Source organism: Pelobates fuscus, chromosome 7 (assembly GCF_036172605.1).
Source record: "Pelobates fuscus isolate aPelFus1 chromosome 7, aPelFus1.pri, whole genome shotgun sequence".
Taxonomy (NCBI): domain Eukaryota; kingdom Metazoa; phylum Chordata; class Amphibia; order Anura; family Pelobatidae; genus Pelobates; species Pelobates fuscus.
In genome coordinates, this window is record NC_086323.1 from 53226948 (window position 1) to 53249770 (window position 22823).

General features: G+C 40.4%; 1 protein-coding gene across 11 annotated transcripts in view; it reads left to right on the forward strand.

The window, feature by feature from the left end:
* RASAL2 (RAS protein activator like 2) overlaps nt 1-22823 on the forward strand; it is a 287911-nt gene that overhangs the window by 260596 nt on the left and 4492 nt on the right. For 8 of the 11 annotated variants that reach the window (XM_063428261.1, XM_063428265.1, XM_063428266.1 and 5 more), the window contains 8 exons: nt 1904-2048; nt 2666-2902; nt 4436-4637; nt 6895-7094; nt 8688-9552; nt 15267-15404; nt 15569-15771; nt 15857-15944. In XM_063428261.1, coding sequence (XP_063284331.1) covers nt 1904-2048; nt 2666-2902; nt 4436-4637; nt 6895-7094; nt 8688-9552; nt 15267-15404; nt 15569-15771; nt 15857-15944 — 2078 coding nt within the window. The remainder of the gene's footprint in view (nt 1-1903; nt 2049-2665; nt 2903-4435; nt 4638-6894; nt 7095-8687; nt 9553-15266; nt 15405-15568; nt 15772-15856; nt 15945-22823) is intronic. The other 3 variants (XM_063428262.1, XM_063428259.1, XM_063428260.1) reach the window with 2 other exon arrangements.

A 22823-nucleotide genomic window follows, 5' to 3' on the forward strand; every position in this document is an offset into this window, starting at 1 on the left:
TTGGATTCGAATATTGTTGAATGGGTAAGGCAGTGGCTGAGTGACAGGCAACAGAGGGTTGTAGTCAATGGAGTATATTCGAAGCTTGGGCTTGTCACCAGTGGGGTACCTCAGGGATCTGTACTTGGACCCATTCTCTTTAATATTTTTATTAGTGATATTGCAGAAGGTCTTGATGGTAAGGTGTGTCTTTTTGCGGATGATACTAAGATATGTAACAGGGTTGATGTTCCAGGAGGGATAAGCCAAATGGAAAATGATTTAGGTAAACTAGAAAAATGGTCAGAGTTGTGGCAACTGACATTTAATGTGGATAAGTGCAAGATAATGCATCTTGGACGTAAAAACCCAAGGGTAGAGTACAAAATATTTGATAGAGTCCTAACCTCAACATCTGAGGAAAGGGATTTAGGGGTGATTATTTCTGATGACTTAAAGGTAGGCAGACAATGTAATAGAGCAGCAGGAAATGCTAGCAGAATGCTTGGTTGTATAGGGAGAGGTATTAGCAGTAGAAAGAGGGAAGTGCTCATGCCATTGTACAGAACACTGGTGAGACCTCACTTGGAGTACTGTACACAGTACTGGAGACCCTATCTTCAGAAGGATATTGATACCTTAGAGAGAGTTCAAAGAAGGGCTACTAAACTGGTTCATGGATTGCAGGATAAAACTTACCAGGAAAGGTTGAAGGATCTTAACATGTATAGCTTGGAGGAAAGACGAGACAGGGGGGATATGATAGAAACATTTAAATACATAAAGGGAATCAACACAGTAAAGGAGGAGACTATATTTAAAAGAAGAAAAACTACCACAACAAGAGGACATAGTCTTAAATTAGAGGGACAAAGGTTTAAAAATAATACCAGGAAGTATTACTTTACTGAGAGGGTAGTGGATGCATGGAATAGCCTTCCAGCTGAAGTGGTAGAGGTTAACACAGTAAAGGAGTTTAAGCATGCGTGGGATAGGCATAAGGCTATCCTAACTATAAGATAAGGCCAGGGACTAATGAAAGTATTTAGAAAACTGGGCAGACTAGATGGGCCGAATGGTTCTTATCTGCCGTCACATTCTATGTTTCTATGTTTCTATGTAACAATTGAAAAACCAAATAATTTCACAAATGGAGATGGAAATGGGTGGGATCTCACCAAACTTGCATTTTAAAAATAAAACTAAGGACCTCTATCTGAGTCTTATCACGGATATTAAAAGAGCCATAGTTAATTAAAAAAGTGAAAGAGAGGAAAATTTGAGAGAAAGATAAAGGAGGCGGGATGATGTGCCCGTAAAGAGTGAACCTGAGCGTATAAACTACCTTTTTTTCTATATGTATGTATGAGATATATGAGGAAACCCAAATCCCACATGAATGCATGGTATGAATGTTATAGATGTAAGAGTAATAGTGAGAGTGTAAGTGCAAGAGCAGGAGGGGATACAAAGACCCAATAAGAAGATTACAAGGCTGAGGCATTCTAGAGTCTATCAGCGTAATAAAGGATAATAACTTCTGAACATCTATTGTTGAATAAACGTAACTATCTGATAGACTTAGCTTAGCCTGGAAAATTATGGTAATACTGTATAGGGATTTAGGGCCTAATAACTATTGGCGAAAAACTTTAAACCTCAGTAAAGATGTATGAGACGTATTCCATAACAACTGCTGTTTTGTCTGTTTGTAAATGGTTCCATGGATGAACCTATACATGTCTATTTGTATTTATTGTATTAAAAAAAAAAAAAAATCTTTTTCAATAAAAATTAAATTTGAAAAGAGAAAAAAAAAAAAAAAAAAAAAAAAAAGAAAGTTAAGAAATTACTGTAAAGATACTGCTTCAATTTACTAGACACCTGGACTTATTTATCACACTGTCCTTTGTTTTACTCACAGGGGAGTTTATCAAGGCTTTGTACGAATCTGATGAAAACTGTGAGGTAGATCCAAGTAAATGTTCTTCAAGTGAACTGGCTGAACACCAGAGTAATTTGAAGATGTGCTGTGAGCTCGCCTTCTGTAAGATCATCAATTCCTACTGGTAAGCCAGCCTCCATACACCATAACGCTCCATGCCGCAATGCCTGGAGTGGCTCAATGATTTGTTACTTGATTTTTCTCTGTGTTTTTTGGGGAATTACCTTGGGAGTGTCAGTAGCTGATTAACACCAATGTCACGGTAATTTTCACAGTAGCTTGTGGTGTGTCTGCAAAATTAGCAGTTTCCATTTAAACTGGTAATGCCTTAGTCATAGAGAATTATTGCCAGACACACCTACTTTAACTACTACAAGCAGAGCTCTTTTTTGTTTGCTTGCTTTCATGTATATTGCTACATTAGAACTGGCCAGAATCATGTTGGTTATTTCCTGCTGGCTGTTGCGGTGCCATATGAGTTATTTACACACAAAATAACTAGGCAAAAGTCAAACCACTATGTTTTATTTTTAGTATCCTTGTATTTTTAACACTTCAGAGTATTAGCTTCAATATGGTTTTCTGTAATTGTCTCAACAGTTTTGGCTTCCCGGTTATCTTTAGATTACATCACCCAGAATTATGAGAATTGTATTGCAACCACACTTTGAGATTGAAGTTTGCATATAGTTTTTCTATTTAATGTTTCACATCACATGTTATGTCTCTTTGCTTTTGCAGTGTATTTCCTAGGGAGCTAAAGGAGGTGTTTGCCTCTTGGAAGCAGCAATGTATTAACCGGGGAAAACATAATATCAGTGAACGTCTAATCAGTGCATCTCTCTTCCTACGATTCCTCTGCCCATCAATCATGTCTCCAAGCCTCTTTGGCCTGATGCAGGAATATCCTGATGATCGCACCTCTCGAACGTTGACACTTATTGCCAAGGTTATTCAGAATCTTGCCAACTTTGCCAAGTAAGTATTTCAATGGTCACCACGCTTACCATATTTATCAGTAATATACAGGTCTTAAAGGGACATGCTGGTAAAATATTGACCCTCTTTTTATTGTGTTACTTACCGTATTTTTCAGTGTATAAGACGACCCATATTTTTTTAGCCCAAAATTAAGAAATCAATATTCTAAACCTAAAATAGAACAACTTTAATATTTTAGAGGTGACTTCTGAGGAGAACATCACACTTCTGATTCTCATGCCTCCCCTGAGCTACTGTACTCTGTGAATTAATGGTTCTATAGTGCATGCTGGGAGACCACAGCTCCCCACAATACAGCAGGTGGTATGAGGGCATGCTGGGACATCACAGTAGTATTCCCATAATGGGGATTCCATAGATCCCCATTTCCTCCCCCATAAATATAAATCAGAAAGCAAGACCTACCTGAGGTGGAGCAAACCGTAATATGGCTGCTCCTTTTATGATGTGGCATGTCTCTGGAGCTCCATTGGTGGTAAATGCTGATGTCTGCTGCAACTCCCATGCATATAGGGACCTCTTCCTCCTTGCCACAACATTCAGAAGTGGATCTGCAGGAGGGAGGCCAGGTATGTGTGTGGGCCGTGGCACAGTGAAATGTGGCAGACGCCATCTTAACTGAGGCCCTGCTAATTGTGCAGTAAAACCCGCATAGGAAAAGGAATTGGCAGAGATCTTACTGCCAGTGCTGCCTCCTATTGCTTTCAGTGAATATTGTACAGCACAGAAAGTAAATGAAAAGTCTAGCAAAAGTTAGGGAATGGCAACACATTGCTTCTTATGAACCAATACTTTCATTTAATTTCACGAATAAGAAAATCTGTAAATGTATCTGTGGAATAGGTTAACCCCTTAAGGACACATGACATGTGTGACATGTCATGATTCCCTTTTATTCCAGAAGTTTGGTCCTTAAGGGGTTAAAGCAACCCTATATTGTTATACATTTATTTCTAAAGCTATTTTCTGTACCCCATTAAATCACTGCTGACTGAGATTTATTGGTAAATAATTGGGTTAATTCGTAGTTTGTATGGGTCTATGTTTGTACTCATATTAAGGGTTTGATTTGAGTAAGTGACACTCTTCCTTTTTCGCTTTTTTTTTTTGTTTTGTTAAATTGTCAGTGGTGCTGTGCGTCTTGAATTGTTTATTTGGTGTCTTTGGGCCATAATTGATGAACTCACCATGAACCAAAATTTCATAGCACTCCACAATGATATTTTGGGAATAAACACATGTTCTACTTAATTTCAGTCATTCTGTAGGATGATATTGAGTTTTATTTTGTGTTAAATTAGAAAAAAATATTCATTTAATTCAGTGATCCTTATCGGATGGCATTGTGCATCATAACCTAATTGAGTGACTGTGATGCCACTATGATTCGTATTTGTTATCCATTTTGTATTTACTGATTGCAGGATGACCGGTTTTATTTATTATTGTTTGTATTTAGAAATTGTATTAACGTTGTTTACTTTCTCCCCATTCCCTTCTCTGTTACAGGTTTGGTAACAAAGAGGAGTATATGGCTTTTATGAATGACTTCCTGGAGCATGAGTGGGGTGGGATGAAACGCTTCCTCCAGGAGATCTCCAACCCAGACACCATCTCAAACACGCCAGGGTTTGAAGGTTACATCGACCTTGGTCGGGAACTTTCTGTCCTGCACAGCCTCCTGTGGGAAGTGGTGTCACAGCTGGATAAGGTAACATCTAAGAGAGGCTTGTGGAACATTTGACAAAATAACTGTTTATTGAGAAATCTCAGTGGTGTCATTTATCCTGATATCTGCCATAAATCACCTCAGTGGCGTTAATGACTTTACCTTTCCCTAACAAATGCTAATGAGGTGTTTAGGGATGAGGATGAGAAGTGTAGCAGAGTTAAGTAGAAAACAAGCTTATCTCCACAGTCACATTTCTAAAATACAGGGGCTGTATGCATGCATACTCTCCTAATGATTTTACTAGCACTGCATCGTGTTAAGATCGGGTATTTTACACTGAATGCATGGCTATGACTTGATATCCTTGTACTTGCTGTAAGTCCATAAATTAAAAAAAAATAGAGGCTCTGATGCAAGTAGTCTATGGGTGAAGTCCCTCAAATTTTATTACACCAATTTTAAGTTAGGATTACCTTGCTTGTGATGTCTTACATTGGAGGTTTGTTTCCTCATTCCATATAATAAACAGTAAGCACTGGGGTATAGCCAAATCAACATTTCACCCTTTTGGCACTGTGAAACTGACATTTTCCCTGTGTTGGCTCAGTGCCACCACTAGATCATTCTGCCTGGTCAAAAAAAGCATTCCATGCCCCCGTGCTTATTGTCTCTCATTACACAGTGTGAACATGCAGTGTGTGTGCGCACACAGTACAAATATATTGCACAAATTTCTTCAACAGTGAGGGTAATGTGAGTGTCAAACAGTTTGAACATGGAATTCTCCTTTAGCTTTCTAGCAGCTTAACCACTGCTATATTTAGTGGTATGTACACGTACTTGAACCCATGGCATGTTTATAGTTAATGTCAATCATCTTCTCTAACCTCTAAGGCATAAAATTACACAAGTTTAAAAAAATGCATGAGTTCATACATTGGCCTTTTCTTTCTTAAACATCCACTATTTAGGGGTATGTCTATTAGCCATCATCAAAATGCCTCCTACGACATATTCAGATTCAGAAAAATAAAATTCACAATGCGAATCCTCTCCATTATAAGCTAGGTTTAGGGAATTCTCTCACATGTGAAAGTAAATATACACGTCTTCAATATACACACGATTTCTCAGCAACTTATGTGGCATAAGCCTTTAAAGAACATCTGTCACGATACACACAAGGTTAGCTAGATTAAAAATTAATTAAATTACACCTATACATTGTACTAGTGAAATTAGCACAGATGGAATGAAAACACATCAAAAATATTTGTAATTGTTTTGTTTTTTTAACAAATTTGCTTACAATAGTACAAATCATACTGGTAGCTGTTATTGTAACAGTTCTTTTCAGATCAATATTGTGTAAACAGCATTTCAGATGGCACTTGTTAATCCCATTGGACTTGACTAGTCATCATCATTTCTTATGGTGTGAACATGAGAAATTTAAAAAAATAAGTAAATAGAAAAAGTGATGCAACAATTCTCATCTGCAGTTGCTATTTATGTGGGCAAACAAACGTGCATATTTATTTTCTGTAAAAGTTATATTTTAAAATGCTGCATTTTTTCTCAGGAGCTGATGGTAAGTTGGTGTGAAGGTTGACCCTGGGCTGTGTCTTTATCTAAAGGCCAATATTATCTTGTCTTCTTGGTGATATTCCTGGTGCTCAGTTTCTTGATTTCCCTTTATATTTTGTTGGGTGATGTGTGATGTTTGAACTATATTATAAGATACATATCCATATCTTGATGTCCGACATTGATCATGGGCGTAGGTTACCCTAACAGACCGTTGATTGCTCATGGCTGATTCCTTGAATGTTACCCTCCTAATAATACTTACCATCTTTCATTCTTCCCCTTTGTCCAGAATGTAAGCATGCTCCCTTAAGCCTTAGATACCGGCCTCCTTCCAATGCGCAAACACAGCACATACCCCTCGTCCTTTGCATTTTCTATAGTTGGTTAGCTTTGCATGTCTGTTTTGAGTTGGAATGGCAATAGAATTAGTTGCATTAAGCATGTTATAAATATTTTCTTTTTCTGGTTTTTACCAATCCTAATTTCTTCTCTATTTCCTTTTCTCCCTTACCCACCTTCTTCCCTGATGCCTGGCTGCACCCCGTCTTCCTCCATCCGTCACATCGTGGTCGATAATATGGTTCTGCGCTCATGCCATGCGTTCACACACTCATGCGAAACAAAAATAAAAATACCTGCCCTCCGAACCCCTCCTGGCTACACCCCGTCACAATGGCGGATGTTGTCACACATATTATCCAATCAGGGTGAAAATTCCTTCCTACAGGCGACCGTGGAGAAACTGGGACCCCTCCCACGCATCCTAACTGACATCACCAAGTCACTGACGAATCCCACCCCTATCCAGCAGCAGCTTAGACGATTCAGTGAGCACAGCTCAACCCCCAATGTAAGTGGCAGTCTTTCATCTGGACTTCAGAAGATATTTGAAGATCCTGCTGACGGGTAAGAACAAGAATATGCAGATCTAGATTGTTGTAATTGTTGTAAAATAGATTTTATTTGCAAAAGAGAATGTAAATGACCATTTGTGTATTTTATTGGAGCGATGTTTTTTTTCCTGTACATCCCAGTTCTAAATCTAGTGCGTTTTAAAAGCACTGTCAAGAGACTGTCGTGTATAACGAGAGTACAGTCCATATTCCTGCATTTTTTTTTTTTACTTCCTCAATGTACTAGGCAAGTGTATATCATGTGGTATTGTAAATGAGTGAGTGCCACACTAATGATCAGTTTCATACCTTTCCCAGCTTGGCAATATCATCTATTCACAGAGTAATCAAAAAAAAGACACAATCAGTGCTTCCAAAGATAACTACTAGAAAATGTTTTGTGTACGTAAAATTAAAAGGGTTGAATTAGGAGATTTAAAGTGGACACTGTGATATATACAGGACAACCTACCTTTACAAGGTGTTCTCTTTTATCTGTATCAAACTTGGAATTTATTTAAAACTCTTAGGTGGTTAGTTCAGGGCCACCATCTGAAATCATAGAGCAGCTGACAAATGATTTTGTGGGACACCCTGCCACCAGTTGTGTATTTTGGATTTGTGCTGTCCTAGGCATGACGAAACTCAGACAATCCCTAACTTAAATTTGTCCCACCCCTTCTGGTCAAGGTCACATCTCTTCCTGTTATAGACCAACACGCACTTTGGCTGACAGATGCATGTCCTCACTGATGCGTGCACTGACGTACACTCACTGACAGTCATTGGCACACACACTGTTTAACCAACACATACTTTTACTGACACACATAATGACACACACTCACTGACAAGCACACACTCTTAGATACACAGACATACATTGACAGACACACAACATGAGTAGCTCCAAGAGCCAAGTTGCTCCAGTTAGGAGCCCAATGGGGATCATTAAAGGGACACTGTAGGCACCCAGACCAATTCAGCTCATTGAAGTGGTCTGGGAGAAATGTCCTTTAACACTGCAATAATTACCTTGCAGGGTTAACTCCTCAACTAGTGGCTGTCAGACAGCCTAATGCGAGCACGTCCATTGCCGCGCATGCACATTAGGTCTCCCCTGTCAGCTGACGTCGGTGGGGGAGGAGTGATTCTACACTTTTTTCCTGGCACTATAGAATGCGTTTAACACAGTCCAGTTAGAGGGGATATTTCTGACTCCTAAACCAGACTTCATGACTTTTAAAGAGCCCCTGAGCACAGGGTTTCATGCGCTGAATAGGTAACAAAACTAATAAACAAAAGAAAGGGATGGTCACGGCACTCAATGTTGGATAACAAGCAGATTTTTTAGAGAAACAAAGCAATGTTTTGACCCCTAACTGAGGTCTTTGTCAAAACTATAACACACATTCCGGGTGATTCTCTAAAGTGGGAATTTCAAATAAATTGGAATAACGCTCCAAGTCAGCTGTGCTTTAAGTTGGGCAATTTTGGCCCTAATTTTAAAATTCACTTGAGTTTCCAACAATTCTCACTTTAGTGAATAAACCTGCTAGGAAGGGCTTTGTATTCATTTTTTTAAAATATCCTATTCTTTTCCCAGTGACTTGCTGAAGTTGAAGTCTCCCATTATTGACAGTACAGATGGATACTTCAGGGGGAAAACGCTACTTCTTGTACAGCAGGCATCCACCCAAAGTATGTCCTACTCTGACAAGGACGAAAGAGAAAACGTTTTGCCCAATGGACGTAGTGTTTCATTGATGGACCTGCAAGACCCAAACGTTAACCATAGTGAGCGCTCCTCTATTGTTCAGGAGCCACCACTCCGATTGACTGGCAGCCAGTTGTCTATTGCACATGTAACCACCATTAAACAATTACGAGAAAACCAGAGCACCCCGCAAAGTGCTCCACAAGTCAGGAGACCCTTGCATCCAGCCTTGAGTCAGCAAAGCAGCTTGCAGCCTCTGTCATTCCAAAATCCCGTGTATCACCTCAACAATCCCCCACAAACCTTACCCAAGGCTTCTGTGGACTCTAGCCTAGAGAATCTCAGCACTGCCAGCTCTCGAAGCCAGAGCAACAGTGAGGAGTTCATTCTGAGCGGGCCAAGCAATAGCAGCATGGAGGATTTCACTAAAAGGAGCACTCACAGTGAGGACTTCACAAGAAGGCACACCATGCCTGACAGGCCTGTCCCTATAGCTTTGCCACGGCAGAATAGTACAGGTCAGGCACAGATTCGTAAGACTGATCAGGCTGCTCTTGGAGCTCGGGCAAAAGCCCCCCCACAATCCTTGCCACACAGTGCCTCAATACGCAGCACAGGGAGCATGTCTGGCATATCTGCTACTTTGCTAGCAGAACCTGCACAGAACGGAAGCAGGTCCAGGCAACAATCTACTTCTTCTCGTGAGAGTCCTGTCCCGAAGCTAAGAGCAATCCACCGCCAGCAGACTCAGCAGGTGAGACCAGTCATATAATAATTTTAAATATTTATTTTACTTGGACATAAATATGCAACTTTTTTTATATATATATCAGAAAGTATCCAACAGGATGTGTAGTGATTTTGCAGTGCGGCATAAATTTTTTTTTTTTTTACAAACTGGATGTGATGATGGTGTCTGTAGTAGTAGGTAGAGATATGTCTCCCTCTTGTGGCTAAAAGGTGTAGTGCAATTGAAATATCAAGTTGTATAATTGTTCTACCATTTATAAAAGGAAATTATCATAAATGCAGTAGGTTACTCACATTAGGAGTTTCTTTAGATTTTTACTCATTTCAATATGTAAAATCAAAGACCAGCAGCCCTTAATCACTGTTTATAGTTTGAGTGTCAGCCAGCAGTCAACCCACTACATCATTGGTACATTGTGTGGGTTTATCTGTTTGCAGTAACATGGGGGCATTTCCAGGCATAGTAAACAGCAGAGTGCCCTGTGATATGCTTTGGATTGGCATACTGCAGGTGCCAATCTAAAATGACTCCAGGAGAGACTGGAGCGTGAGGAACTGCTCAGAATGTGACCACGGCAGGAAAAAGCAGTCGGTTATTGCAAGACTCGCTAATTGAATGTGAAGCTAAACACATATGGGTTTGTGTAATCAAGGAGTCCAGGGCCCTGCAGATGGTAAGGGTGTTACTGTGTGAGGCTGATTTTCAGGTACAATTTCAACAATGTAAATTGGTTTACAGCAAGTTTATGTGGGCCGCAAACAAAACTAAAACTTGAAGTCCTATGATCTCAGATAATCCAATGCTTTCCCATAGGAAAGCATTAAGAGGCTATTGTTCATGTGTGGCAAAATGCTGTGCGCCAGTCAGCATCTCTATGGGGAACATTCAGCCACTCCATGCAGACCCAATCTAATGCACAGCACCCTCCCCCCATTCTAATACACCGCCCACAAATCCAATACAGTGCCTCCCCTCCCTCCACTCGAATACACTGCTCCCTCCACCCAATCTAATCCACTGCTCCTTAATTCTAATAAACTGCCCTTCCTCTCTCCACTCTAATTGAATATACTTCCCCCACTCCCACCACTCTACTTTAATATACTGCCCCCCTCCCTTCACCAATGTAATACACTGCCTTCCCCACAATATAACACACTGTCCCCTCCCACCACTCAAATACACTACCCCTTCCTCCCCCAAATCAATGTACTGCCTTCTCCATCCCTCAAATTAATACACTGCCTCGCCCTCCCCAATTTAATACACTGGCCCCCTCTTTCGCCCAATTTAATACACTGGCCCCCTCCCTCCCCCAAATTAATACACTGGCCCCCTCCGTCCCCCAAATTAATACACTGGCCCCCTCCCTCCCCCAAATTAATACACTGGCCCCCTCCCTCCCCTAAATTAATACACTGGCCCCCTCCCTCCCCAAAATTAATACACTAGCCCCCTCCCCCAAATTAATACACGGCCCTCCCCCCAATATAACACACTGCCCCCCCTCCCACCACTCTAATACACTGCCCCACTCTCTTCCCCAAATTATTACACTTCCCTCCTTCCCCCTCAAATTATTACACTTCCCTCCTCTCCCCTCAAATGAATACACTGCCCCCCTCTCACCACTCTAATACACTGCCCCCTTCCTCCCCCAATTGAATACACTTTTACGCCTCTTCCATCCCTCAAATTAATACACGGTCCCCCCTCCTTCCCCCAAGTTAATACAGTGCCTCTCCTTCCCCCAAGTTAATACAGTGCCTCTCCTTCCCCCAAGTTAATACAGTGCCTCCTCTCTCTCTCTCTCTCTCTCTCTCTCTCTCTCTCTCTCTCTCTCTCTCTCAAATGAATACACTGCCCACTCCCTCCCCCAAATTCATACACTGGCCCCCTCCCTCCCCCAAATTAATACACTGACCCCCTCCCTTCCCCAAATTAATACACTGCCCACTTCCCTCCCCCCCCAATTTAACACACTGCCCCCTCTCACCACTCCAATACCACTGCCCCTTCCTCCCCCAAATCAATGATCAATGTACTGCCTTCTCCATCCCTCAAATTAATACACTGCCTCACCCTCCCCAATTTAATACACTGGCCCCCTCCTTCGCCCAATGTAATACACTGCCCACTTCCTCCCCCAAATTAATACACTGCTCACTTCCTCCCCCAAATTAATACACTGCTCACTTCCTCCCCCAAATTAATACACTGCTCACTTCCTCCCACAAATTAATACACTGCTCACTTCCTCCCCCAAATTAATACACTGCTCACTTCCTCCCCCAAATTAATACACTGCTCACTTCCTCCCCCAAATTAATACACTGCTCACTTCCTCCCCCAAATTAATACACTGCCCACTTACTCCCCCAAATTAATACACTGCTCACTTCCTCCCCCAAATTAATACACTGCCCACTCCCTCCCCCAAATTAATACATTGCCCACTCCCTCCCCCAAATTAATACACTGGCCCTCCCCCAAATTAATACACTGGCCCTCCCCCAAATTAATACACTAGCCCCCTCCCTCCCCCAAATTAATACACTGCCTTTCCCCCCAATATAACACACGCTCCCACCACTCTAATACACTGCCCCCCTCACCACTCTAATACACTTCTTCTCCCAATTGAATACACTGCCCCCCTTCCTCCCCCAAAGCAAAACACTGGCCTTTCCCCCCAAAAAATGCACTGCCTTTTCCATTCCTCAAATTAATACACTGCCTCACCCTCCCCAAATTAATACGCTGCCCCCTCCTTCCCCCAAGTTAATACAGTGCCCCCTCCTTCCCCCAAGTTAATACAGTGCCCCCTTCTTCCCCCAAGTTAATACAGTGCCCCCTTCTTCCCCAAGTTAATACAGTGCCCCCTTCTTCCCCAAGTTAATACAGTGCCCCCTTCTTCCCCAAGTTAATACAGTGCCCCCTTCTTCCCCAAGTTAATACAGTGCCCCCTTCTTCCCCAAGTTAATACAGTGCCCCCTTCTTCCCCAAGTTAATACAGTGCCCCCTTCTTCCCCCAAGTTAATACAGTGCCCCCTTCTTCCCCCAAGTTAATACAGTGCCCCCTTCTTCCCCAAGTTAATACAGTGCCCCCTTCTTCCCCCAAGTTAATACAGTGCCCCCTTCTTCCCCCAAGTTAATACAGTGCCCCTTCTTCCCCAAGTTAATACAGTGCCCCCTTCTTCCCCAAGTTAATACAGTGCCCCCTTCTTCCCCAAGTTAATACAGTGCCCCCTTCTTCCCCCAAGTTAATACAGTGCCCCCTTCTTCCCCAAGTTAATACAGTGCCCCCTTCTTCCCCCAAGTTAATACAGTGCCCCCTTCTTCCCCCAAGTTAATACAGTGCCCCCTTCTTCCCCCAAGTTAATACAGTGCCCCCTTCTTCCCCCAAGTTAATACAGTGCCCCCTTCTTCCCCAAGTTAATACAGTGCCCCCTTCTTCCCCAAGTTAATACAGTGCCCCTTCCTTCCCCAAGTTAATACAGTGCCCCTTCCTTCCCCAAGTTAATACAGTGCCTCCTCTCTCTCTCAAATTAATACACTGCCCACTCCCTCCCCCAAATTAATACATTGGCCTCCTCCTTCCCCCAAGTTAATACAGTGCCTCCTCCTTCCCCCAAGTTAATACAGTGCCTCCTCTCTCACTCAAATTAATACACTGCCCACTCCCTCCCCCAAATTAATACACTGGCCTTTCCCTCCCCCAAATTAATACTCCTCCCCTAATTTAACAAACGACACATTCCTTAAGATGAGCCGCCCTTCCTCCAGTTCCAGCCCTGCTCTTCTCTGTTCAACCAGGCCAGGCTCTCCTCTTGCACTGCGGGCAGGAGGGATGGGGGAGTGGCTGGCCTGCTCTGCAGACAGACTGCCACTCTGCCCTGTTGTGGCCCTGGAAGGGAAGACAAGCATCAGACAGGAAAGATCTTTCCTGTCTTGCGGCTGGTTGCAGCAACAGCACAAAGCGGCCCCAGCACAGGCGGGCCGCAAATATATTCATTGTGGGCCACAAGTTTGACATGCTTGGTTTGCAATGTATTGTTGAAATGCCCAGCCTTATCTCACAGTATCAGGCTTTGAGTTATCATTAACTCTATATTACCTGCATGGTTATATAGGAGTTATTTCCCACCAACAGAGCATGGTTAAAGAAAAAAGAAAAAATTACAGACACATACCTGACAAAGTGATACACAGTAGAAACATGTAATATATATATAATTAAACAGTCCTTACAGTTTTCCTATGACTCCTCCTCACACTGAGATTAAATAGCCATCCAAGTGAAAATTGACTTGACTCACCACCCCTGCACAGCACAGGTTCATGGGAGACATTTACCGTATATACTCGAGTATAAGCAGAGTTTTTCAGCACATTTTTTGTGCTGAAAAAGCCCCACTCGTATATGCTCGAGTCAGTGTCTGTATTATGGCAACTTACATTGTCCTGTTGGGGGACTGGCCGCGAGCTCTTACTTACATTTGTAGCCGCTCCGGTCAGCTCCCCAGTTCAGCTCACAGTGTAAGTCTCACGACACCCACGGCCGTCAGAGCGTTGCCACAGGTTACCGTGGCAACGCTCCGCGCGGCACGCAGACCGCGAGACTTACACTGTGAGCTGACCGGAGCTGCTGTAAAGGTAAGTTAGAGCTTGCTCCGATCCCCCCCTGCACAGCCCATCCACTGGACCACCAGGAAATGTTACAGCCCCCATTCCTGGCCAGGCAACAAGCAGGGAGGGGGGGACAAAAAAAAAAAAAATTAAATAAATATTAAAATAATTTAAATAATATTAAAAAAAATATTAAAATAATTATATTAAAATAATATTTTTAAAAAATAATAGAAAAATAATAAAAATGCCCTTCCCCCACCCAGTTTACACACACACTCACTCTGCATTCACACAAACACACACTGCATTATATACACACACACACACTCTGCATTATATACACACAGAGTGTGTGTGTGTATAATGCAGAGTGTGTGTTTGTGTGTGTGTGTGTGTGTGTGTGTGTAATGCACACACTCTGCATTACACACACACTACATTCATTATATACACACTACACACAAACACACTCGGCATTCATTATTTACACACTACACAAACACACACACACACACAGACTGCATTCATTATATACACACACACACACTGCATTCATTATATACACACACTGTAAATAAATATTCGATTAATGTAATTTTATTGGGATCTAATTTTATTTAGACATTTACCAGTAGCTGCTGCATTTCCCACCCTAGTCTTATACTCGAGTCAATAAGTTTTCCCAGTTTTTTGGGATAAAATTAGGGGCCTCGGCTTATATTCGGGTCGACTTATACTTGAGTATATACGGTATATTTTTCATTTTATTTGTGTCTCATTATTTCCTCTTGAACATGGTAGATAACATGATAAACTATGGTTTTGTTTTTGCTTTTTCTTTATTTTGTAAAATAATATCCTGCAGAAAAATATATGCTAAATAGAATGTGATCCTTTAAGCTGTAGTTGTAGCTTGTAGAGCCGCATGGCCATTTACATTCATATTATACATTTTTATCTTTTGTAATCTGAGTACTAGCATAGCATTATGGGAATTAATGTTTCAGAAAAACTTAAAGTAAAGCCAACCTAAATTAAATTCAAGGGCATTTCCAGAGGTTCATAATTAGGAGGGTGTGTTTTAGGTACAGTCACCTGTGGACTCCACAACAATGTCCCCAGTTGAAAGGACAGCTGCCTGGGTACTGAATAATGGCCAATATGAGGATGAGGAGGAGGAGACCGTAGATCAAAACAAGGATGAATCTAAACCTGCTGAGAAGGTGAGAAAAATCCACAAGTATTTTATGCAAATCTTTCACCAGAGATGATCTAGGGCTAGAATACTTAGGATGGACATTATCCTAGCCCTTAACAACTCTATTGAACAAATGCGGACATTTGGTTATAAGCTGAAAATAAATAACCATTTGACTTTATCTCCCAGTATGAACAAGAGATTGCCAAGTTGAAGGAGAGACTGAAAGTTTCAAGTCGCCGCCTGGAGGAATACGAGAGACGTCTTGTGGTGCAGGAGCAGCAGATGCAGAAGCTGTTAATGGAATACAAATCTCGACTAGAGGACAGTGAAGAGAGGTTACGTCGGCAGCAGGAGGAGAAGGACAGCCAGATGAAAAGTGTCATCAGCAGGTGAGTGCAAAGACAAAATGCTCACTATTCTCTGTCTTGGTTTTCAAGTTTTCCCTCATTCCATTCACTCACTGTTTTCTTCCAGGCTAATCGCTGTAGAGGAGGAACTGAAGAAGGACCATGCCGAGATGCAGGCTGTTATTGATGCAAAGCAAAAGATTATTGATGCGCAGGTATGTACCCAAATCTCTTAATAGAATGCACAGTCTTCTGACTGAAGCGGAGTCAAACTTTGAAACTTGTGCTAAACTAACATAACTTGTTGTGTAGAGCTATCGAACACTTTCCAAAGCTATGATATGTTTCATGTAAAAGTCTGTTTTACGGTGTAAGTTTTCTGGTGCTGCATAGAATTAAAGTGGATTGAAATCCTAATCAGTCAGAGTCAGTCAAATTACATGTGTAGCAAAGGAGTCGATGTCTGTTATGTTCCATTCTTTTTAGCGGTTAATGCTTACAAACCCCCTTCAATCTGAGAAAAACGTACAGAAAATAAATGTGACCTTGTTAGTAAGTATTCCAGATACATTACAATAGTTACTGAGTGAGACACATTACCTTATATTTTGAAATTTAATTCCAGAAATAAATGATTAGTTTCTTATTTAGATTTAACCTGTTTATTCTTGTTTGCCCATGTATATGCAACTCTGTGCAAATGTCCCAAAAGCATTTGATTATTAAGTAGATTATCAAGGTTATTCTTGTTATATCTTGATAACAGAGCTGATACATTGAAGGACGACACCTTCCAAGGACAGGAGACATAAAAAAGGGCAGACTGCTGCCTTCCACATATAGTTTGATAGCAGCTACACAGGCCCCTCACTGAATAATAGATGTTTGTAGTTCAGCATCATCCCCATAGCTTGAGTTTGTCTAGTGCAGGGGTCGTCAACCTGGTCCCTACCGCCCACTAGTGGGCGTTTCAGGATTCCAGGTGGGTGGTAGTGGGTTCTACGGCACAAGCAGAATCTCTCCTCCATTCCTCCAACCACTCAGTGGTTAGCAGGAAGTGCAGGTGTGCAGATGCAAGTGCACGAACGAGTGTAAGATGCGGGTGGAGGAAGGGGAGGAGTTGAAGTGAAGGGATACACTGTAGCAGTGAGTGGAGTACTTGTAGAATAGGAGAAAGAAGGAAAATAAAAAATATAGGAAGGAGGAAGAGAGAAGTAGAGTGGCTCATGTTTTGGCAAGCTACGTTTTGTTTACTTATAAAAGAAAGAAGTGAAGGAAGGAGAGAATAAAGATAATTAATCACTAGTTAAAGGTAATTTCAATTTACTGTTTTCTCATTACACTTTATAAAGTTAAAAACATAATAAACATGCACAAAGTAGAAATAAAAATATTTTTAAAAAAAATGTAAACACCCTCTTCTAAAAATATATTCTGCACTTGCGCTAAACAAAAAATAAAAATCAGACTGGTGGGCGGTAAGGAAATCAAGAATAGATGCATTTGTGGGCTGTAGATATAAAAGGGATGACTACCTCTGATCTAGTGAGTCTATAAAATTCCCATCTTTGCATTCCAATCCCAGGGAGCTAGCCAGCATAACATAACGGACTCTGAAAACAGCAAATGTTAGACCCACAAAATCCAGTCTTTGACTCTGTATTGATAACCCATATGTGTCACATTTTCAACTTTAATCCACAATACCCTATTTCCCATTTATTTATAGCTATCAGAAACTAAGTTGTGGCAGGGCGTCGTAACATGCGGTACTTGCGGTTGTTTATCATCTATAGAACATTTCAGTAAACGGTTATAGGAAACGGTTATTAGAGCTGTAGATTGATTTAGTATAAATACAGCTTCTGCTGCTCTGAACCTGAATCATGTATTTGTAAATTCAGTCACTCTTTACCATTGACTCTGGTGTGAATCTAAACTCTGTGTGGCCCAAGTCACTGCAAGTCTTTCTGCTTTGACCAGCTCTGTAGACTATTGAATTAGGCAGAGCTCCAAGAACCAGTAGATGATTACAAGTTGAACGAATATGTAAACCCATATTCACACACATGAATATAAAGGTAGTCATTTTTCAGGTGAGTGGTGAATCTGGGCTATTGTAATTTTATATTTCCAAACACAAAATATGCGTTGAGGTCATATACTTTAAAAATGTTTTTTTTTTAAGGTTAAATCTTGTGTTTTGAGGTGGATCCGTTACCTTAATAAAAACTACCTCTGTGATGGAAGATGAGCTAGATACTTGCCGACTCAAGAAGAAAGCTTGGGTCAGATTATATTAGGGACTTGTTAAAATGCAGATCTTCAGAGTTTATTTGCTTTATATTTTGTTTTATTCTTTTTGTCAGAACAAAAATGTTACTTAACAATGCTCTTATATAGAAAATATTTTATAACTTACAGTATTATTCACTAAAGTGTGATTTTGTTAGGAATTCAAAAATAATTTTAAGTTAATTTAAAATATTAGACTAAAATAAATGAAGTCAAAATATTTCAGCTATGTTGGCCTAAAATATGAAATTCACTTTAATTCCTGACAATTCACACTTTAGTACATAAACCTGTTTGTCTTCATGGGATTGAAAAAGAGGAACTGTGTTGGTGGTTCATTTCCCTCCTCATGTGTAAACATGACTATTAATTATCTTTCATATTAGTCTTATTTAAACTGTGTTAAATTACAGGTCATTAATGGGACTATAACGCATGCAGGCAAGTAAAAAAAAAATAGCTAAACAGTGTACCCAAACATGGCCGCTGCACTGCTTTCCTACACATTCCAGCTCCACCCCTTTCTGTATTGTAACTAGTGTGTCTGGGAATGTAGACCAGGTTCTGATTTCATGCAGGCTGTAATCCATGTGGAAGCAACATGGCCACATTGATTTTCTGTGGTCATCCATGCTTTGTACAATGGTGTATGAAGGACCAACCTTATCGTTTTCTTTCTCTGATATTTAGAATTGCCTTATCATGATGTGCTTTTTAGTACGCCTATACAGATATTTCTTCTTCGTTAATGTATTTTAACCATTATCTAGCAAGTCTGGTCATTTCCAGTCCCTTTTCTGTAGTTTTTAGCATTTCTTGTTATTTTAAAGGGACACTATAGTCACCAAAACAACTTTAGCTTAACAAATCAATTTTTGTGTATAGATCATGTCTCTAAAGTCTTACTGCTCAATTCTCTGCCAGTTATAATCACTTTTGTTCCTGGTAAGGCAGCCCTAACCACACCTCCCCTGGCTGTGAATGACACAGCTTGCATGAATTAAAATGCTTTCATTTTAAATCATATGTTACTTGCATGATAAGATGTTATCTCCTGCTCTGTAAATTGAAGTTTAATCACATACAGGAGGCTCCTGCAGGGTCTATATTGCTATTAACAGAGCAGGAGATAAGACATTCTCAATTAAACAGAATTTGCAATAAAGGAAGTGTACACATTAGATAACTATTTACAGGAAGTATTTAGGAAGGCTGTGTAAGTCACATGCAGGGAGGTGTGGCTAGGGCTTTACAAGCAAAGTGATTTAACTCCTAAATGGCAAAGAATTGAGCAGTGAGACTGCAGGGTTATGATCTATACACCAAAACTGCTCTATTAAATTAGTTATTTTGGTGACTATAATGTCTCTTCAAGCATTTTTCTATCTTCAAAGTGTGTGTGTGTGTCTCTCTCTATATAGAATTGTTTTAAGGGCATTTGTGTTAACATTGGGATCAAAAATCCCATTGCTGTCACCTAAAACAGTTTTGAACTATACTGCAACTCCAAAACTAATATTTTTTTAAACCTGGAAACAGGTATAACTATCCTCCCATTAATCCCAAGGCCAGGAGAGGCCCTGATTGGCCTTTGTTGGACTATGTCACGTCTAGTTTGTGAAACAAATTTTAAAAGATGGCTTCACAGTACGTTGGGTATCTTTGTGGCACTAGTACCCATGAAATACTAGTGCAAGCTGCCTTTCAAAGGGTTAATAGTGCCAACATTACAAACGGTGGACTGCATTTTGTAATGTTGCCCTCTGTATGGCAGTCTGCACACTGAAAACAGGTTATCATAATTTTGTGTCGCTGTCATTTAAAATTCAGAGGAGAAAAGAAGGTGCAATGTTTATTTAAACTATAGAGAGCGAGATTAGATAGTTCTCAAGCTGGTTGGAAACTCGACTTAATCCCTTAATTTAGCAGGAACTGTTGTCGATATTAATTAAATATTATTTTCATCCTTGATATCCAGCATTTGTTGATTAATTATGTAGACTATTCATGCTGGTGTTCTGTGCGAAATTAAAGTGTCAATGTAGTATAATGAAGGCTGGGTTTTCAATTGGACAGAACAGCACAAATAAAGCATTCTGACCTTCAGTTGGCCAACCTCAGTGTATATTATTATTTCAGCCCACATACTCTGTATTATGGTGAGGTATGCTATATTATCTGGCCTAGCATGCACTGCATTCTGGGAAAACAGCTATATTATCCAAGACTGCATGCTTGCATTGTGGGTAGTCTGTTATCAATACTAGCATGCTGTGTATGTGGTAGATCTGCTTTATATATTATCTGGAGTAGCATGATCTGCATTCTTTGAGGTCTTAATTATCTAAGGTAGCATGTGTTTCATTGTGGATAATCTGTTTCATTATCAATGCTAGCTTACTCTGCAGTTTGGAAGATCTGCTGTGCACTATCTAGAATTGCATACTTTGCATTGTGGAAGATACGTATTATTTGGATAGCATGCTTGGATTGTGGGAGAGTCCCTTATGCAATCAGAGCCAACACTTGTTTAATCTAGGTTTGATCTAATGTAATGGGGCATGTTGTTAGGTCTTACAGCATGGCGTGTTGATTGGCATGACATTATTCTTTATGATGTAATAAACAATCTGTTTACCAATTGGTTTAATATGCCTTGTGTGGTATTTCTGGAACGAGTAGTGATCATTCATTGCCCATTTAGTTTCAGTATTTAACGCTTTCGTAGGATACATGCAGGATCACTGGTTGATATTGGGTGTACTAATCTACTGCTCTGAGTAGAGTGGTACATGTATAGTGAACTGCTTTTAAACATTTATCCATTAGACCATCAGAGGTATTCCGGATTTTGCGTGATCCCTTCTAATCTCTTAAATCTCCTGGCTTGTGTGTCATTTGCCTTGTTCAGAAATGCATTTCTCCTAGATTTTCTTTAGTTTATGTCTGCCCGTAGCTTTGTGGAGTCACGGTTTCTTTTAATATACTTTGGCACAAGACACAGCATGCTGATATTGGCTTCAGTACAAGCATTGGGTGGTAACAGTCTGATCTTCTGTGCAGGGCTGGAAAATGTGACCTTGCTACTGTTCCTTTCACAATGAATAAAATCTCCCTATTATGTTCAGTCAGTAATTTTACAACATATCCTACTCTCATGTGTTCACAGGAGGTGAATAGCTAAAGTTATACTTGGACCTAAAGCAAACAGAAAATTGACTGTAATTCCCTATATTGGCAACAAAAAGGTTATTGGGTTTAAAGAAAAGCACAAATAATACAAGTGAGGCATTGCTTAAGAGCCCAGATTAGCCTTCACTGCTCTGTACCATAGTGGTATTTATGGGCCATAGTTTTAGGAATCTTTTTACTGATTGTACAGTGATAATTGTTAGACCCTGAAGTGCACATAATGCTTGAGACCCATAGTCACTTTATATAATGCCTAGTAGGGAAGCCATTTTCACAGGATGAGTGGAGCATGACCCTAAAAATGACAAGTGCAGATGCGGTTTAAAATGGGGTCTGGCACTACATCATTACTTGCCTGGTGCACATTGTGTGTTATCACATAAAGCTAGTATCCTTTTCCCCCCTCTCCTTTTAGGAACAGTCTAATTTTATTAGCATCTAAACACAGACATTTTCCATATCACCCTGGTGGGGAATGAATGGGTGGTATATTATAGAGCACCCTAAGGTAAGAGATCCTTCCCTTGCCCAGTGAGCTGGAATGGGGTTTGGAGCAGTGCATTTTTATTTTTTTGGTTCTTTTGTGCTTTTCCTTCACCGCAATCCCATCACCCACATGCCTTAATACAACCTTTTTGTTCCAGCTTTTTGGCTGCTTCACATCAGAGTTCTGTGTACCCCTTGCTACCGGTGAGACCCAGCCACCAGTTATTACGTGTTACCTTAGGCTATTTATTTCCTGCTATTTTCCTTGAAGAATCTTTCCATTAGTAGCCACGCTCACTATATCTTCTCCTTCTCTGCAAAATGAAACATTGTGTCTCTCCTTTTACTGCCAAACCCATCTACCGTAGTTACCTTTTGTCAGTATTGTACATTGTGTTATATATTATGTAGACTAGTCTATTGGTCTCTGCCAAATATAGTTTAGAGCAGAGATGGACAAATGATCCCTGCTGTTGTAGAACTTAAAATTTTAGCTAAGTGCTCAGTGGCTCATTCATCCTGGCTTTTTAATATGTAATATAGTCAGCCTATTAGCGATGTTAAATAAAGTTAAATTATATCATAAACATTTAACACACATCATTCATCTAATTAAAACATTAAAGGGACACTCTAAGCACCCAAATGACTTTAGCTCAATTAAGTGGTATTGATGTATATATCATGCCTGTGCAGTCTCACCAACATTTAAAAGTTAAACATTCTTCTTTAAGGGGTTAAACCGTTCTCGAACGACTTAACCCCAAAGGTTGCCTCCAGATCTCAAGGTCCGCCGCTAATTGGCTAGAGTGGTTGGCTGATGTTCCAAGCCAATCAGTAGCTCCCCATTTATAAAGAAAAAAAACTTTTACAACAGTGTGTTTACTTTTGAAACCACACACGATGCTGCTTTAGACTCTAGTAGAAAATTAACAAAGCAGGATATAAATTCTAAATTAAACATTGTACAAAAAGGGAAGCTAAAAAATCAAGTTAATTTCCAAGAGGTTGCATGAGGCACAGCCTGGGAAGGTTTGTCTAGGACTGCATAAACAAAGTAGGACCTGTCCACAAAATCACTTCATTAAGGTTAATATGTATTGTTGCTTAGTGCGGCCATT